This window comes from Diabrotica undecimpunctata, chromosome 7 (genome assembly GCF_040954645.1).
Source record: "Diabrotica undecimpunctata isolate CICGRU chromosome 7, icDiaUnde3, whole genome shotgun sequence".
In the NCBI taxonomy this organism is placed as follows: domain Eukaryota; kingdom Metazoa; phylum Arthropoda; class Insecta; order Coleoptera; family Chrysomelidae; genus Diabrotica; species Diabrotica undecimpunctata.
The window spans coordinates 41,420,516-41,437,410 of record NC_092809.1 but is presented as its reverse complement, the minus strand read 5'-3'; the positions used below and the strand labels follow the sequence as shown (position 1 = coordinate 41,437,410).

At 32.9% G+C, this 16,895-nt stretch overlaps 2 protein-coding genes across 3 annotated transcripts in view; one reads left to right on the top strand and one right to left on the bottom strand.

The window, feature by feature from the left end:
- The window catches only part of LOC140445251 (enkurin), a 28,148-nt gene extending 23,938 nt beyond the window's left edge, over positions 1-4,210 (bottom strand). For both annotated transcript variants that reach the window (XM_072537163.1, XM_072537162.1), the window contains exon 1: positions 3,942-4,210. In XM_072537163.1, coding sequence (XP_072393264.1) covers positions 3,942-4,161 — 220 coding nt within the window. In that variant the 5' untranslated portion in view covers positions 4,162-4,210. The remainder of the gene's footprint in view (positions 1-3,941) is intronic.
- LOC140445250 (F-box only protein 25) overlaps positions 1-16,360 on the top strand; it is a 42,708-nt gene extending 26,348 nt beyond the window's left edge. The window contains exons 2-6 of the mRNA XM_072537160.1: positions 4,519-4,609; positions 7,730-8,009; positions 9,088-9,244; positions 10,474-10,659; positions 12,570-16,360. Of these exons, the coding sequence (XP_072393261.1) occupies positions 4,519-4,609; positions 7,730-8,009; positions 9,088-9,244; positions 10,474-10,659; positions 12,570-12,774 (919 nt within the window). The 3' untranslated portion in view covers positions 12,775-16,360. The remainder of the gene's footprint in view (positions 1-4,518; positions 4,610-7,729; positions 8,010-9,087; positions 9,245-10,473; positions 10,660-12,569) is intronic.
- Positions 16,361-16,895: the final 535 nt, after the last annotated feature.

Sequence of the window (16,895 nt, the reverse complement as noted above, 5' to 3'; positions counted from 1 at the left end):
CCGATTGGGATTCAAAAGGGCTTTGTTATAAGGAACCAATGTCTTGCAAAGCCAATGAACCTGGATGAACCCTCATGACTCCAGGAGAAATACGAAATCAGAAGAAGAGAAGTGAAGAAAATAAAGGAACTATAATCAGAAATAAGTAACTCAGAAATAAAGAGGTCTCTAAAAGAGACAAGTAATAAAGCCCCCTGGAAAATTCTTAAAGATGGAGGAAAACCTTTCCTCTCATGAACAGGAGAGGACAGAGAAGAGTACAGAAGCAGGCAGACGATACCAAAAAATTCGAAGGTCCCAGGTACATGGATATAGCAAGAAACGGAAAAACAAAAGAACCTAGAGGGGGCAATATTAAAACTGACATACTCGTAGATAAATAGGTGAATAGTTAAAAAATGAAAAGATAGCTCGATATATAAAGGATTGTTCACAACATATCATATTAATACTTATAGGATGTTATTTTACTAAAGGTACAGTAGTCCTCTAGACTAGGTGCATCATCCCTTTTCTATGGAATATTATAATTAATTTCTGCTAAAAGATAAATATTTAACTTTCTTCTAAGGATATTATAATTCTGCATAAATCTAGACGCACGGAATATGATGGAACTTGCAATATTTTAGGGAAAACACGTATCTAACCCAACCGAACCTAAGAGTTATTTATGTACATCTAGAACGTAATCTTGTCTGATCATTATAATGTCTGTAGTAAAGAACACTCGATTCAATAGACCATCGAATTTCAATAAGAAATTCAATCACGATTTTATCCCTTATGCCTTTCTGTGTACTAAAAATATGACATGAGATAAGCAAAAAAAAGGAAATTTAAAATTAAACCACGCTGCGTTTTTCTGAAAATCGAATTTTTATTATTGTATTTTTTAAAATTATTTAAAATTTTAAAAAATACAATCAATCCTCTACAGATTCGTAAAATGGCATAAGTGAGAAAGCTTTTTTTTGCAAAAGAAGATTTTATTTACAAAAGAAAATCAATTTTTCGCAAATTTCCCCAAGAAACCTCACAGTTTTGACATATTTTACTCTCCTTGATTTCATCTTTCAGTACTCTTAAAGGAATAAGAGATAAAATCCTGGTTGAAGTTCGTCGGATATCCGACGGTCTATAAATGTTTATTAGTGACTAGGACCAGGAAATTATAAAAGAGCTTGTAGAAAAAAATATAGACATATCTGCACTACAAGAGACGAAGAAAAAAAGGAAAGGGTCAAATTATGCTAGATGACTATCTGATGATTTACAGTGGTGTTGATAAAAAAACCATAGCCAAAGAAGGAGTTGCCCTGTTAGTATAAAAAAAAATTTACACCAAGTACAAGAATGTAAGTATACCTCTGAAAGAATAGTTAGTGTAAAAACTGGATGTCAAACCTCTGAATGTGATAGCAATCTATGCACCAGAGAACAACAGAGATACCATCACAAGGAAAAATTTCTACGAACACCTTCAGACTGTAGTAAACGAGACCCCAAATGATGAATATATAATCATTATGAGTGATTTTAAAGCCCCTTGTTGGCAATGATATAGTTCCAGGAATAAAACAGCGATATAATGAAAATATCAGAAATGAAAACGGAGGCCTTCTGACGGACCTCTGCAGCATAAACGAGATACGTATTAATAATACATTTTTCCCTAACAAAGAACAATACAAATACACTTATGAAAACAGTAGAGGACAAAGATCTATGATAGATTATATTCTGTCGAATAGAGAGTTACAGCCCTCTCAAATCTTGGATGTAAGAGCACTAACATCAGCAGAAATAGGAAGCGATCATAAATTGGTATTGTGCAAAATCCGAATGAAAACACATATATGTGATAACAAAACATCAGAATACACCACAAAGAAAAAGTCGAAAGCTTACAGGATAACTCCACAAGATACATATTCCAAAAAAGAATAACCGAAAAAAGCAGAAACACATATATCACAGAAAGTGATGGAGTCGAAGAAAAGAAGCCAAGGAAGTTCTTGGTGAAAGAGATATAAATAAAAATAAATCATTCCCAAGGCGAAGAACTCCATGGTTTTGTACACAAGTGAAGGAAAAATGTAAAGAAAATAAAAAAGCTTACCTGAAATACATGTCAATTAAAACACAAGAGGCATACCATAATTACAAGAAAATTAGAAATGAAACACATACACTTGTAAGAAAAATAAAAAATGATCACTGGGAACGCTTTTCGAAAGAAATGGAACATCATTTTTACGGTCTACAAAAGGAAATATGACGCTTCATAAGAGGTTAAAGAACGGAGGTAAAGGAACTAATAGAACCAAAACACATAGAAAAGGATACGTGGATTGACTACGTAAAAAAGCTCTATGCAGAGAACAAACGACGCTAGAACCGCAAACACAACAAATTACCACAAATGACGAACTTAATATAAATGTATTAGGTAAAGACGGGATACCAAACGAATTACTTAAATATTGTGGAGCAGCAATGAGAGAACAATTAACAACATTAATTAATAAAATTATAAAACACCATAAAATACCGGAAGAATGAAAAACGAGCGAACTAATTCTACTATTCAAAAAAGGAGATAAAAAACAGCCAGAAAACTACAGAGGTATAAACTTGTTAAATACTACGCTGAAACTACTAAAATTTTATAAGTGCTAATAAATCAGAGGATAAGTTTAGCAGATGAACAATAGGATTTTCTTTGTGGAAGATCGTGTACAGTTGCAATATTCGTTATAAAGCAAATTACTGAGAAATCACTAGAGTATAATAGACCAGCATTTCTGTGTCTGATTGACCTAAAGAAAGCGTTTGTCAGAGTAAGACTCAAAGATGTAATCCATCTTCTGTATTATAGAGAAGTTTCCCTAAATATTATAAAAACTATCGAAAACATCTACCAAAACAACAAAATGGAAGTCAGAATAGAGGGACAACTTACAGAACTTATAGAAATAGGCAGCGGAATAAGACAAGGGGATTCATTGAGCCCTATGCTCTTCATTTGATCATGGATGAAACCAATAAAAGCATTAACAAAGTAAGAGAATACAGAATGGGAAACAAAGAAACAAAAATACTCTTTTACGCAGACGACACAATATTGATAGCCCAAGATGAAGAAGTCTGGAAAGACTGGTCCACAGATTGAACATAAGAGCAAAATAATTTAATATGACAATCTCATCTCAGAAAACTAAAACCGTAGTAGTCAGCAAATTTAAAGATGTAAAATAGAAATTGATGGCATCAGTATTAAACAAGTAATGGAAATAAAATACCTGGGAATTATTACATTGTCTAGCTATGAAGACCTGGACAAAGAAGTGAGAGATTAAGTTCAAAAAGCAAATAGACTTCCAGGATGCCTTAACAATTTATGGCGAAACAGACACATTAACACTGAGATGAAGCCAAGAATTTATATAGCCAGTATAAGACCAATAATGAAATATGCCTTAGAAACAAGACCCGACACAGCCACAACGCAAAGGCTACTGGAAACGGCAGAGATGAGAGTAGTGAGAAGAATGCAGGAAATAAACTGAGAGATCGAAAGAGAAGTGAAGATATTAGAAGAAAATGTAAAGTACAGTGTATAAATGAATGGACACAAAATAGAAAAAAAGAATGGTATAACCACATAAGCAGAATGGAGGAGACACAGTCAAAATAGCAAGAGATAAGTCACCAATCGGCAGAAGAAGTATCGGACGATCGCGCAAAAGATGAAGTGACAACCTTCCATAGAGGTATTAATCCGCCAATGAACAAGCATAATTGCGTATAAAGAGGAGGATTAAGAAGACTATCATATTTTTGGCAATGGCAAGTATGTCAACATTATGTGCACCTTCTAACCACTTTCAACTTTTATTTTTAACGTGGTTATATAGTTAATATGTATGTCTAATTACCTGTTCGTTTTTTAAGATAATTATGAGGATCGGGCGGTTCTACTTCTGGTACTCCCATCGTGGCATGTTCCTTTTGCTGGATATGCGATTGTACCTGTAACCGCTTGTCCTCGGTAATTTCCCTAAATTTCGATTTGAACGGTTGTTTCTTTGGTTCACTGGGTGCTTTATAAATATTGTAAATGTTCTCATTGTGCTTGGTTATTAAAATTACGGACATCTCTCGTAGTACATAGAGCAAGTGTCATAAATTGGAATAAAAACGTCGAATATTGACAAATCAAAAATTGTGTTGCTATAGCGACGGTTAAAACGGTCCAAAGAGTTTAGATATAGTCCATTAGATCAGCTTGGGAATATTTTGACAAAGTCATTGTCGGAAACATACAATTATTTTTTTTTCATCTTTACGAAAAAGTTAATGTTATTGACAGTTTTTTTTAACGCTTTTTAACCACTTTTCATTCCAACCATATAGAACTATGCATTGTTGGAATAGACATTGGGTGAAATAACCGATACTTTAAATACAGGGCGTAGAAAAAAAGTATCTTAACAAACAATTTTTCTTTTTAAGGGTGTCCAGAAATGATAGCTCGGAAGAAGAAAGTGATTCAGACACTGCCATCCAACCTCATTGTCATATTACTATAAAATGCACTAAAGAAGTAAGTAAATTTTGTTATTTTTTTGTTACATTGTCAAAAAACAAAATCGTAAGAATATTTAAAGTTTTTTATGCTCCTCTAGTTATCTCAGTACTTCTTTTAATTTCTCACACTTATATGATACAGAGTGGATTTCGACAAAATCAAACTATCACTGATAATTGAATAAATGATTTAGAATTTAAAATTCTTGAATATTTTTCTAACAAATACCAAAGTCTTACAGCGTTCGTAGATATTACAAAATCATTTGATACAGCATGGCGCTAGGATATTATTAGAACACTACAAGCATAGGTCAGTGGAGGGAATATAAATTTCATCTCATATTTTCTTAAACACCACAATTTTAAAGTGAGAGTCAATCACTGTACACCTTCAATGAAATAAATAGCAAATGGCAATCCTCTTGAGTCTGCTATAAGTCCAATGCTATTTTTAATTCCCATGAATAATAGTATACCACAAAATTCTAGCTTATCCAATCTAAAATAGCTCATGGTTTCATAGTATATTTAACTTCTAAAGAATTCTTATTACATCACCTTCTTCTTCCATTGTGTATGTAGGCTTTAAAGCCTGTTTCTTCTTCAGTATTAGCCTCCTAAATTGTTTAAATTATCGCACCATCTTTTTCTTGGTCTGTCCATACTTCTTCGTCCATTTGGTGACTTATCTCATGCTATTCGTACTATCCTATCCTCTGCCATTCTACTAATGTGTTCGTTCCACTCCTGTTTCCGTTTTTTCACCCATCGATTTATGTCTTCTATATTGCATGTTCTTCTTATGTTTTCGCCTCTCTCCCTATCCAACAAACTTTTTCCTTATATTCGTCGGAGTATTTTCATCTCTGTTGTTTCTACTAGTCGTCTCGTTTTAGATGGGTCAGGTCTTGTCTTCGCCATGTATGTTAATATAGGTCTAATTGCTGCTTTATATATTCTTTTTTTTGTTTCTTGTCTCAGGTGTTTGTTCTTCCAGATTGTGTCCTTAAGAGACCCGCTGCTTTACTTGCTTTTAAGCTCTGTTGTCGTACTTCTTCAACATCTTCGTAACTAGTTATATCTATTCCCAGATATCTGAACCTTGCTTCCTGCTTTACTATTTTCCCATCAATTTCGATTTTACATCGTAGTGGGTATTTAGGTGTTGTCATACATTTGTTTTTTTCTGCTGATAGTATCATATTGTATTTCTTGGCTGTTGTATTGAAGATGTGTGTTAATCTTTGGAGCTTGTCTTACGTCTCGGCGATTAATGCGGCGTCGTCTGCATAACATAATATTTGGATTTCTTTGTTCCCTATTCTGTAACCATGACCTTTACGTACTGCTTGTATTATTTCGTCGATTATTATATTAAAGAGAAGTGGGCTTAACGAGTTACCCTGCCTGACTCCGCTATGTACTGTTATACACTGTGTTAGTTTTCCATTTACCTTTGCCTGTATTCGATTATGGAACTAGATGTTTTCGATGGTTTGTATAATATTGATTGGTATGTTTATTTTATACAGTAGGTGTAAGACGTCTTCGACTTGGATGCGATCGAAAGCCTTTGTCAGGTCTATAAAACATAGATATGCTGGTTTATTGTACTCGATGGCCTTTTCTGTGATTTGTCTTAGTACAACTACGGCGTCCACGCAGGATCTCTTGGATCTTTATCCTTGTTGTTCATCTGATAAAGTTGTAAGTTTATTGATTTTGTTGGTTAGGACTTTTGTGGTAAGCTTAAGTGCGGTGTTCAGTAGATTTATACCTCTGTAATTGTTGGGGTCTTCTTTATCTCCTGTCTTGATCATCGGTATCATTATGCTGTTTCTCCATACGTCTGGTATCTTGCAGTGCAATATTAGTTTTTGTATAAGTTTTGTCATCTCTAGGATTATACTTTCTCCTTCGTGTTTTAGAAGCTCGTTGGTTATTCCGTCTGGTTCTGGTGAATTTCTGTTTTTGAGTGAATTTATGGATATCTCTACTTTCTTAAAACTGATTTCTTTTTTGTGTCTTAATTCAGGTACGTTATTGTGTTGATTATTATTTTCCTTTCCTTTAAACAGTTCCGTCAGGGATCTTTCCCATTCGTTTGCTGGTATGTTATTGTATTCCTTCAATTCTGCCATTTCTTTCCGTTGATTTCTTATGAATCTCCATATTTTTTTTTGTGTATCGTAGAAGTGGCTTTCCATACTTTTTGTAAGATGTTTCCAGTGTTCATTTTTTTGTTCTTAAAAATTGCTTTGTTTCATTTCGTATTCTTCTATAATAGGTGTATCAGGGTTCTGTAGTATTTGATGTTTTGTACTTCGTGTAAACCTCTCGTTTCTCTTTACATTTCTCTTTTAATTCTTTTCTGAACCATGGTGTATTGTTGTTGTTTGTTTTGTTCAGTATGCCTTTGCGTTTTCCTAGAGCTTCTTTTGCTGCTTCTTTAATGTTGTTTTTAATTTTCTCCCAGCTCGCGTTTATATCTTCAATGTCGTCTATCTATTTCAGCTGTATCTTCTGTGCTAGCCTCCTTTGGTACATTTCTCTTGTAGAGTCGTTCCAAATGATTCTACATTGAATTTGTCCTCGGTAATTTCCTGTTATTTCGATCATCTTAAAGTTATTCAAACCACGGCATTAACAATAGCTAGTCTAGGCCAAAATAAAGCGGTTAGCCACGTTTATTCCAGTTCTTATTTCTTTGGATGTGTTGTATTTGCAGTCAACCAGTGACCTTAAGTAGCAGAACTCTTCCACCGTTTCTAAGTTATTGTGTTGCATTCTTGATATAGCCGGCATTAGTTTTATGGGAGTTAATCAGAAGTCCGATGTTTTCTGAGGTGTTTTTAATACGTGTGAAAACTTCATCTGCTTCATTTCGAGTTCTTCCAATGGTCACGATATCATCAGCATATGGCATTATTTGTATACTATGGCTGTATATCCTAGCCGTTAAGTATATTTTTCGAATCTGTCAAAACTTTTTCTAACGCTAGGTTGAACAGCCTGCATGATAGCGCATCTCCCTGGCGCAGTTCTCTGTTAGTCTTGTAAACACCAAAAAAGACTGAATAAAGACATTTTAACTCATTTTAATACAAGTTACATATTCCTTTACGAATTTCAGATTGCGGGTTTTAACGAATTAGACGAAGCAGTGAAACGGTTAGATTTTAGAAGCGCCGTTAGGGATGTCCGTAGATTTAATTATATCTGTGCTCTATTGGAATTACTAATTGGCCAGCAGATGACAGCTCTCTCTGGGTGTTCTCAAAAAGTCCTTCTCGCTATGTTGGAGGAGGTCGCTAGTCACGCCACTAGCAGCCAGCATAATCCTAGAGGTTTTAGACAATTGCTCACCAATCTAAGAGCTTTGAGGACTGCCGAACGGGATGCTTGTTGGGGAGGTAAGTTAGTCACAATTTATTAACCCAGTAACACCTATATAAGTAATACAGTCGATTCTCGATTACTCGTCGGGACCAGAATTTGTTCAACTTATCGAAAGTTCGAGTTATGATACAGTTACATATGATTTTTTATGTCGGTTGTATGGGATGGCTCTTTTTGCAAAATTTGAGGCCTATTTTGTATCCCTTGTCATGTTTATTGTGAATAAGACTAATGGAACTTCGCATAGGTTTAATCTGTGTTTCTCTAGTCTGGCAGAAATTTATCGATTGATTTTCTCTCTCTTTCTTTCTCTTTCTCTTATTCAAAATTGTTCTTCATCAAAATCATTGTCCCTTACTCTTTTTCGCCACTAATTTCTGTCTATCGATTCTTCATTTAAACCTTTCTCTTTCAAGTTCTTTGCCAAAGTCCTTCCATCTTCAAGTCGGTTTTCCTCCACCTCTCTTTCCCTAAACTACTAACACCTCTATACTTCGTCCCACATAGATTTCATTTCTACGTCTAACACGATCAAACCATTGCAGTCTCTGTTCTTGTCCCTTTTAGTCTTACAATGGCGTCATTAGGACCATATACGTTTGTAAAGGGACATATTTTTTTACGTCCAGTATTCGATTTTCAAAGCGTCTAAGAGGTATACCACTGGAATCAATAACAAACGATTCATTTTTCGGTAGCACGCTTTTGGACCCCTAGATTTATAATCGCAAATTTGATGACGTCGGAACATAAGGTGAATCTTTTATAGAGACGGCAGAACTAAAATCTTTGTTTGAGGTTCACTGATGTCTTCTGAATACACATAATTTTTAATATTGCCTTATTTGCTTTTGTTATCATTTACTGCATATCAACTTATTTTATGTAAAAAAGGGAAATCATTGAATAAATCATCTTTTACGGGAACCTGATAATGGGCTTTAGTTGTAGAGTCCGAAACCTTCGTCGAAGCTAGAATAAAACCAATCTTTTTGTGTTTCTTTGTTTACCTTTTGAACACGGGCTCTTTTGTTTTTATTTGTAAAATCTAAATGATATATTGTTACTTTAGTGTATTAAAATATACTTTAGGAACCTTGGGATCCCAATTGCTGTGGGACCAGCATGCTACCAAAATAGAGAGGATATTAAACATGGCAGCCGAAATGCAGATCCGAGAGCCTAATCCAAATAGCCAGCCTAAATTAATGCAACTGCCAGAAGAGTGCATTAGAGAAATTATTTTAAGGTAAAATCAAAACTTCTGATTAATTGTAATTTTACCCTATTTTACTTTTTTTTGTCGATTATTCAGTAAATTATTTGCGTTTGTTATCATATACTGTAATTCTTTAATATTTCGATAATATAACGATAAAGGCAAAAAATATATGTATAGACTTAAAGTACTTTATTGCTTTTCAAAATATGTCCCACCAAGATCGATACAGTTTTGCATACGTTCAAACCAATTGGTAAAACAGTTATTCCCCTTTTCATTTGACACCTGCAAAATCGCTGTTTTAAAGGCATCGATGGTTTCTTCTGGGAATCAGAATTTTTGATCTTTGGAAACGTGAAGAAGCCGTGGGGGCTTAGGTCGGGGCTATACGTTGGGTGGTTTAACAATTCGATGTTTGGAAGCTCCAACAACTCTATTGTCTTTTGGGCAGTGTGAACACTTGTAACTTGCACTTGCAACTTCTTGTAAACAAACGGTTATATACTATTTAGAAGTAACCGTTCTTCGATCTTCTTAAGCAATTGTTGCTACATGACCAGATTTTGACACAAAAGCTGTAACCATTTTCTTTGGCACACTTAGAGAATGGATCACTTTTTTCCTCCATCCCATGAGGTTTTTCCTCATAGTGAAACACTCACACAGCTAATTGACTTTTATTTTTCGTTTCGTATGAGTAAACTTTTGCTTAAGAGTTCCTTTTTGCTCTTCTCTGAGCAAATGAGGGATCCAATTGGAAGCCAACTTCTTAACACCCAGTTGTTCCTGTAGGATCTTTTGTGTCGAGGTCCTTAAAATACCCAAAGATGCCTCTGTCTCCCAGTATGTTACACGGTGGTCATCCTTAATTAGCTGACGAACCACATTAATGTTTTGCTGTGTGACTGCTGTTTTGGGTGGACCTGGCCTGGATTCGTCGCTGAGACTGGAGCGACCACGTTAAAATTCGCAATACCAGCGGGAAATAGTTAAATGGTGTGATGCTTCATTCCAACACAACAAGACTGTGCAGTTAAAATAATTCTCTCCGAAAATTGTAAAAAATTATTGCTCGGAAATGTTCTCGGCTAAAAACGAAAAACCTTGTACATACTTCAGTTAAGTTCTCAAAGATTTAGGTTTGTCCTGGCCAGTCATACTTGTAGTGTTTTTCACAACTTAAACTCTTGGCGCCCTTCGATCATTATTTATCATTGTGATCAATGAACGTCTAAATTTTTTTGTTCAATTTTAAGGTTATCCGACCATAAGGATTTAGTAGCCAGCGCTGAGTCGTGCGAACAGATGGCAGCTATTGTAAGCGAACAAAGAATTTGGAGAGAACTTACCAAATTTCATTTCGTCCCCCAGCAAATAGATCTGGTCTTATCGAAAGATAATAGCAAAATTGACTGGAAAGAAGTCTACCATTCGCTGAAAAAGTAAGTAGTTTTTTAAAATCAATTCTTTCGATTAATTAATAATCAATTTACATTAATTTTTCGGTCAAATATTCTATACTTATAGATATTTGTAGATCCATTTTAGGGTGTAAGAGATGCACACGCACAAAATCGACAAAATTTGAGCATACAAGAACATAAATGGCAACATGGAGACTTCCATCTGAGAACAGTGAACATCTAATCTACCACATTCTTGCATCAAAAAAATTAGTACAGAAAATACTAGACCCATACAGTTCTTGCATCTTACAGAGCGGCAAAGGCTTATACAAGCCATTGAAAAAAAGACAGTAAGCCAAAACTAAGTCTAACTGGTACGAGGGCATTAAAAGATTCCTCCTAAATAACATTTGTCGACAACTCGCCAGAATAATATAGAAAAGAGAAACAATTGCAACGCAATAAATAAAAAGAAGAAACATGACTGATTAAACGGGGAGCTAGATTTAAAAAGAGAGAACAAATCTAAAATAAAATGATTCTTCAAAAAATTCTAAGCAATCAAAGAGCCAAAAAGAAGAAACCGAATTTGAGGATAAATGGGCCAAGAGAATGTGGTAATAATTACTTGTGATACTCAGAATACTTACTATTTTTAAACAGTCCTGGTTTTAGCAATAATCCCCAGGCGGGGTAAGGCTTTGATGATGAGCAATTGTTTTATTCGACTTGATAAGTGTTCAAAACCTTCATTAATAAACTTTTAACTGAACTTAACGTATTAAAACGGTGTAATTGACCCTGGCGCCATCTGTTACATCTGTAACATCTAAAGAAACTGAATTTTATTGGAGTCAGTTGACAATTAGATAATACGATTCGGGTAATAAGCAGAAAAAAAAAACGGGTGTGGCAGTCCAGTGGGACTGCCGGTGGAAGTTACACTTCTATACACGCATTCGCCGTTACAAATTTATTTGGGAGTCAATCTGCACAATCATTACATATGTAATTCTATAGGTAAGACATAGCAGAAAGAGAAACAGAATTAATAACAACTTACTAACAATGAAGGATTGAATCAATATTTTGATGAAAATGTATATTTTTATTTTCATTTATGTATGAAAGGAGTTGAATGCAAAAATGTTTTTACACATACTCTACAGTAAAATTCATTGTTTATTTTGTTATTAATATAATAATACATACAAATAAAACTGCAATATTCATAAGTATTTAAAAAATGACAATAATATACATAAAAAAAATACACTACAATACAGTGCAACATAATTCCATATAATAATACAATACAAATTAAAATGCAATATCCATAAGTATTTAAAAATGACAATAATGTAATAATATTAATAAAAAAAGTCATCCCCGACTGGGAATCGAACCCCGGTCTCCCGCGTGACAGGCGGGGATACTGACTATTACACACTACACTACCGAGGACATGACACAAATGTATTTCAAAATTGACAGTTCTGGATCATACAGTGATTTATTGAGATTATTATTTTGAAATACAAAAGACTAATATAATTATGAACATTTAATAAATAATACAAAACGTATCACCTAAATAATAATATTAATAAATATTTTATTATATGTATAATATTATATGTATATATATATATATATATATATATATCTTTATATAATATATTTATATAATATTAAATTATATATACAAAAGGAACATTTTTATTCTCGAGAGAGGAAGAGAGAGAAAATATATCTTCTGTCTCTCTCTTACTCATTATCTTACATATGTAATGATTTCACAGATTCACTCCCATACAAATTTCCAACGTGGAGCGCGCGTATAGAAGTATAACTTCAATTATAGAAAACTTAAACCCATAATTACCTAAATATATTTATTCACAAATACTGTTCAGAATAATTATTCATTTAACTTTCTGTTATAGGACCTTCGGAATCAACGAAGAGCGCCAATACGCCGAAATGCTTTCCTTGTGTCGATACTGCCGCTGTCTGTTTTGGAGATCTTTGGGTCATCCCTGTATCGCCGATCAATGTCCGGAATTTCGAGCTCGTATCCAGGAAGCGGGTGGCGTCAGTGCTCCTTCCCCGGTCCCCCCATCTGCATTTCTTAAATTTTTTTCCCTGTAGAGTTGCCTTTCTCTTCCCCTTCTTACCGACCGATTCGTTTGGACATTCTCTGAAATTCACGAACCGCTGCTAATAATTATTAATGTGCATCGATTATTGCATTTAACAAAAATACTGTTTTGTTTTTAGGGGTTTATACGTAGGTATATACCTAAACTCGTGACTAATCTACATCAAATCTTCTTTCGAAATGTGAACTTAGGACATTGAATATGTTGTTTGTTCAGAATTTGGTAATATTTTGAGGTTCAGTAGCACTTTCGATCTCTTTCAATAGGAAAATTAGTAGTTTGAAGGCTAAGTATATGATCATATTCGAAAGATCACTCCCCGGAGAGAATCGAATGCTCGAACTCGCCAAATCTGCCGTTGTACAAACCGAAATCAGAGTAAACGATGGTTTGAAGATATTACCTGTATTGTACACGTATTACAATAGTTTGGTTTCCAATCCTACGTTCATACTTCGAGAAATGAGTTAAAATCATTGTTTTTACAAACCCCATAAACTCTTACGATCAAAACGTATTTTTGAAATATAATTTTTTATATTAAAATAGGACCTTTTAATACTAGGTATTAATAATCTTAGTTTTTAAGTTTTAATAATGATTTGAAGCTGCTTTATAACTGTCAAATGTCATATCAGTTGACCGCTTCCTACTTCTGCGATATTTTCCTAACAAACCAAAGAAATTTACGCTCGACTGATAATTATCAATTTTTGGTGCTGACACTTTTTTACTATATATTTTTTAGACCGTTATATCCTATTTTTAAGATGGAACAAAACAATATTTAGGGTTGCCAAAATCCTCGTAAATAACAAGATGTTTTTTACATACAAATTTGGTATATTTGTTACCAAAATACATTTATTGCATAAATTAGAGCTTTGACTGTATAGCTAATACTATTCTGAATCTATTTTCTTGTGGCATCTTAATGCAATTAACTATTTGTTTTGGAATAAGCCACAATTTAAGTTTAAAATAGGTTTTTTTTTCGAAGTGGAAATCGAACCGTCAAAAATAAACTTATTTTAAACTTAAGCTTATTCCCAACAAAAATAATAAAATGTCTTTATAGCTATTCATACATTTCATGCTATTCATACAATTAAAACTGTATCTTACTCATAGCCACAAAGTTTTGCTATTGTTTACCAACTCCTACGCATGCGTTGTAGAGAAATTGTATTTAACTCATAGTCATGCCATCCCGAAATTTTTTTTATGGTTCTGCGCATTCGTGGTATGGTTATTAATAGAATTAATTTCTTAAATAAAAATGTTGTTATCAACTGGTTATTTTAGTTGGCAAATTAGCAGTGTTTCATTTCAATTAGCTACAGAATATCATTATTTATTCTGTATTTGACCTTAAAGTTTTAATAATTGATTAAAATCAGCTACTACGATTAGCTGCGATAATAGCTAATTAGCATTATAGATGGTACAATTGTTGTTATGACAAAGCATGATTTTAACTGTATTTTGTTGAGTTTTGATAATCTTTGATGACCAAATAATGTGACCAAAAATCTTTGTTGAAAGGTTGATTGTCGTTTTAAATTTTCGCACTTTTTACGACTAAAATCACTTGAGATAAGTTTGTTCAAAACGTACATGTTTTGCACACAATAAATAAATCAAAGCAAAAAATTAAATATTCCCTTCAATAGTATTTACCAATGCTACAAAGTTGACTAAGATATGGACAGAGCAAGTTCTAACTATTCTAGCTAGCGAATATCGAACAAAAGATGCCTACAAATCCATCTAAATTGGAGGAATTACCCACATAATAACATGTGAAGAGTTGGTGGTAAATATATTAATTACATTATTATTTTGATCACCTATAACAATAGCAAATGCTACAAAATGACGAGCCCATAAAAAATATGCAGCCACAATAATTCCAACTAGCGAATAAATGACAAAAAGCAGGTAGAGGTAGGTGGATACTCCAGCAAATCCATATATATATATATATATATATATATATATATATATATATATATATATATATATATATATATATATATATATATATATATTGAAGCAGTAACATACAAATCACATAAAATCGACGAGAATATGGAAATATACAGTCACACCAATTCCAGCTAATGAACAACTGATCAAAAACGGGTATAAGTGAGTGGAAAGACCAACAAATCCGTGTACATTAGAAGATTTACATCTTTTTATGGGATATTTACACCACGTTGCACGAGAAAGATGGAAAAAAATATAAAAAGAAGGAAAAATAGAAAACCACAGACCGAAATGCGGATCGCCAATATACGACCAATAAATCAATATGATCGGATATGGCGCACGATTTAGCTAAATGGAAAATTCCCATCAGTATTATGAGGAAGAAGTGTTATTTTACCTTGAAAACATTAAAGACCAAAATGAAGTAATAAACTATTTTTATATGATTATTATTATTATTAATATTTGGATATAACGTATAACATTTATTGTTAATAAAGCACCAGTGTATCTTTGATAACCCAGTTACTATTTACTCTTTTTATTGGTTAATATGATATGACAATTAACAGATAACTTTTAACAAGTGACAGTCGATAGATGATAGACGTGACTTGAAGGGCAGCTATTACCATGTTCTGGTATTTTTTCTGTTATTTTAGACAATACAATGGTGGGAGACACTTATTATTTGACTGAGTTTTTATACATTGAACTACCTACATTAAATATATATCATAACATAGTCGTAGTCGTAATGTTAAGGAGCAATTGATAACCATTCACCAACTAAAAAATACCCTATAGCCGTTGACCACTAAAAAAATTCCCTATATCCTAAGCTTGATCAGCATTCACCTACCTAAATATGTGTCATCACTTTAGTTAAGTTTAACCTGTGATTATACAGCTACTAAAATGATATAACTGCATTTTTATTATGACAGACATAAGTAATTGCTGATTATTAGGCATTCATCTTGAACATTTGTATTGGAGATGTTGATGTACTAAGATTTATGTTGCAACTTTTTCAAACTTTATTTTATAAATTTACTAAATTTATGAAATAAATTATACCTACAAAAAAAAATTGTAAAATAAAAGTTTTCCCAATTGAAATTTTTATTTTAAAAGAAATGCATTTAAAATACTATTTAGATAGAATATTACAAAGGATACCGTTGACACACTTCTCATGCAGAGGTAGTGCCAAATCTTAGCACTAAAAAGATCCAATATAGAATGTAATACCAACCCAAACCTTAAGATAAAGTTGATTAAAATTACATTTTCAACTGTATTTTCTTTAAGGTGGATGCTTAATATGATTACTTCAGTGATTTGTCTGTTTGGTAGCAAAACATAATGTAACCTAAGTCATAGTAATTTACTACTACCAGTGAACTATGAGTGAATTTCAGAGATGCCCCTCGTTGTGCTTCTTGTGCATTGTGATATATTTATCTCATAATTACGAAATTATTTACTATATTGTGTGTAATAGATGCTATATTTCTCATAGTGATTATATCAAAACTTTAAAATTGTGGTTGAAATTAAAATTATTTTTCCTTAAACGCGTGTTTTATTCTTTTCTCCAATACCTCTTTTTGGAAGTAAGTTAGTCAAACTGAAACTGTGCTTGTTCGGGAATCTGTATTTATTTATTTTAGTTAATTTAATATTGAATTTATTTGACTTTATTCGCATGCGAATATTCGCATGCGAATATTCGCATATTTTTGCATATTCGCATTCGCGAAATTTGTGCGAATGTTTTTCGAATATAAATATGTATAAGAAAAAAAAAATAATTTGAAGATTAGGTTAATAAAATAAAAATCGATTCACTTCTCAGTTTTTTTATTAAGAAAACTCACTTTATTTTACAAGCTTAGAAAACTATAAAATTAGAAAACAAAAAATAAATGATGCAGTGTAAACAAACAAAAACAAATTATTCTCTGAAACTTTTATTATCCAAAAGTTTTTAATTTTAGACAATCATGTTGAAAAACTCTAAGAATTATTAAACTACAAATTAAAAATAGTCTATGTGTTTTTATGTAAAGAGTTTAAACAAACAAACATAAACAATTTGACTTCAGTTAG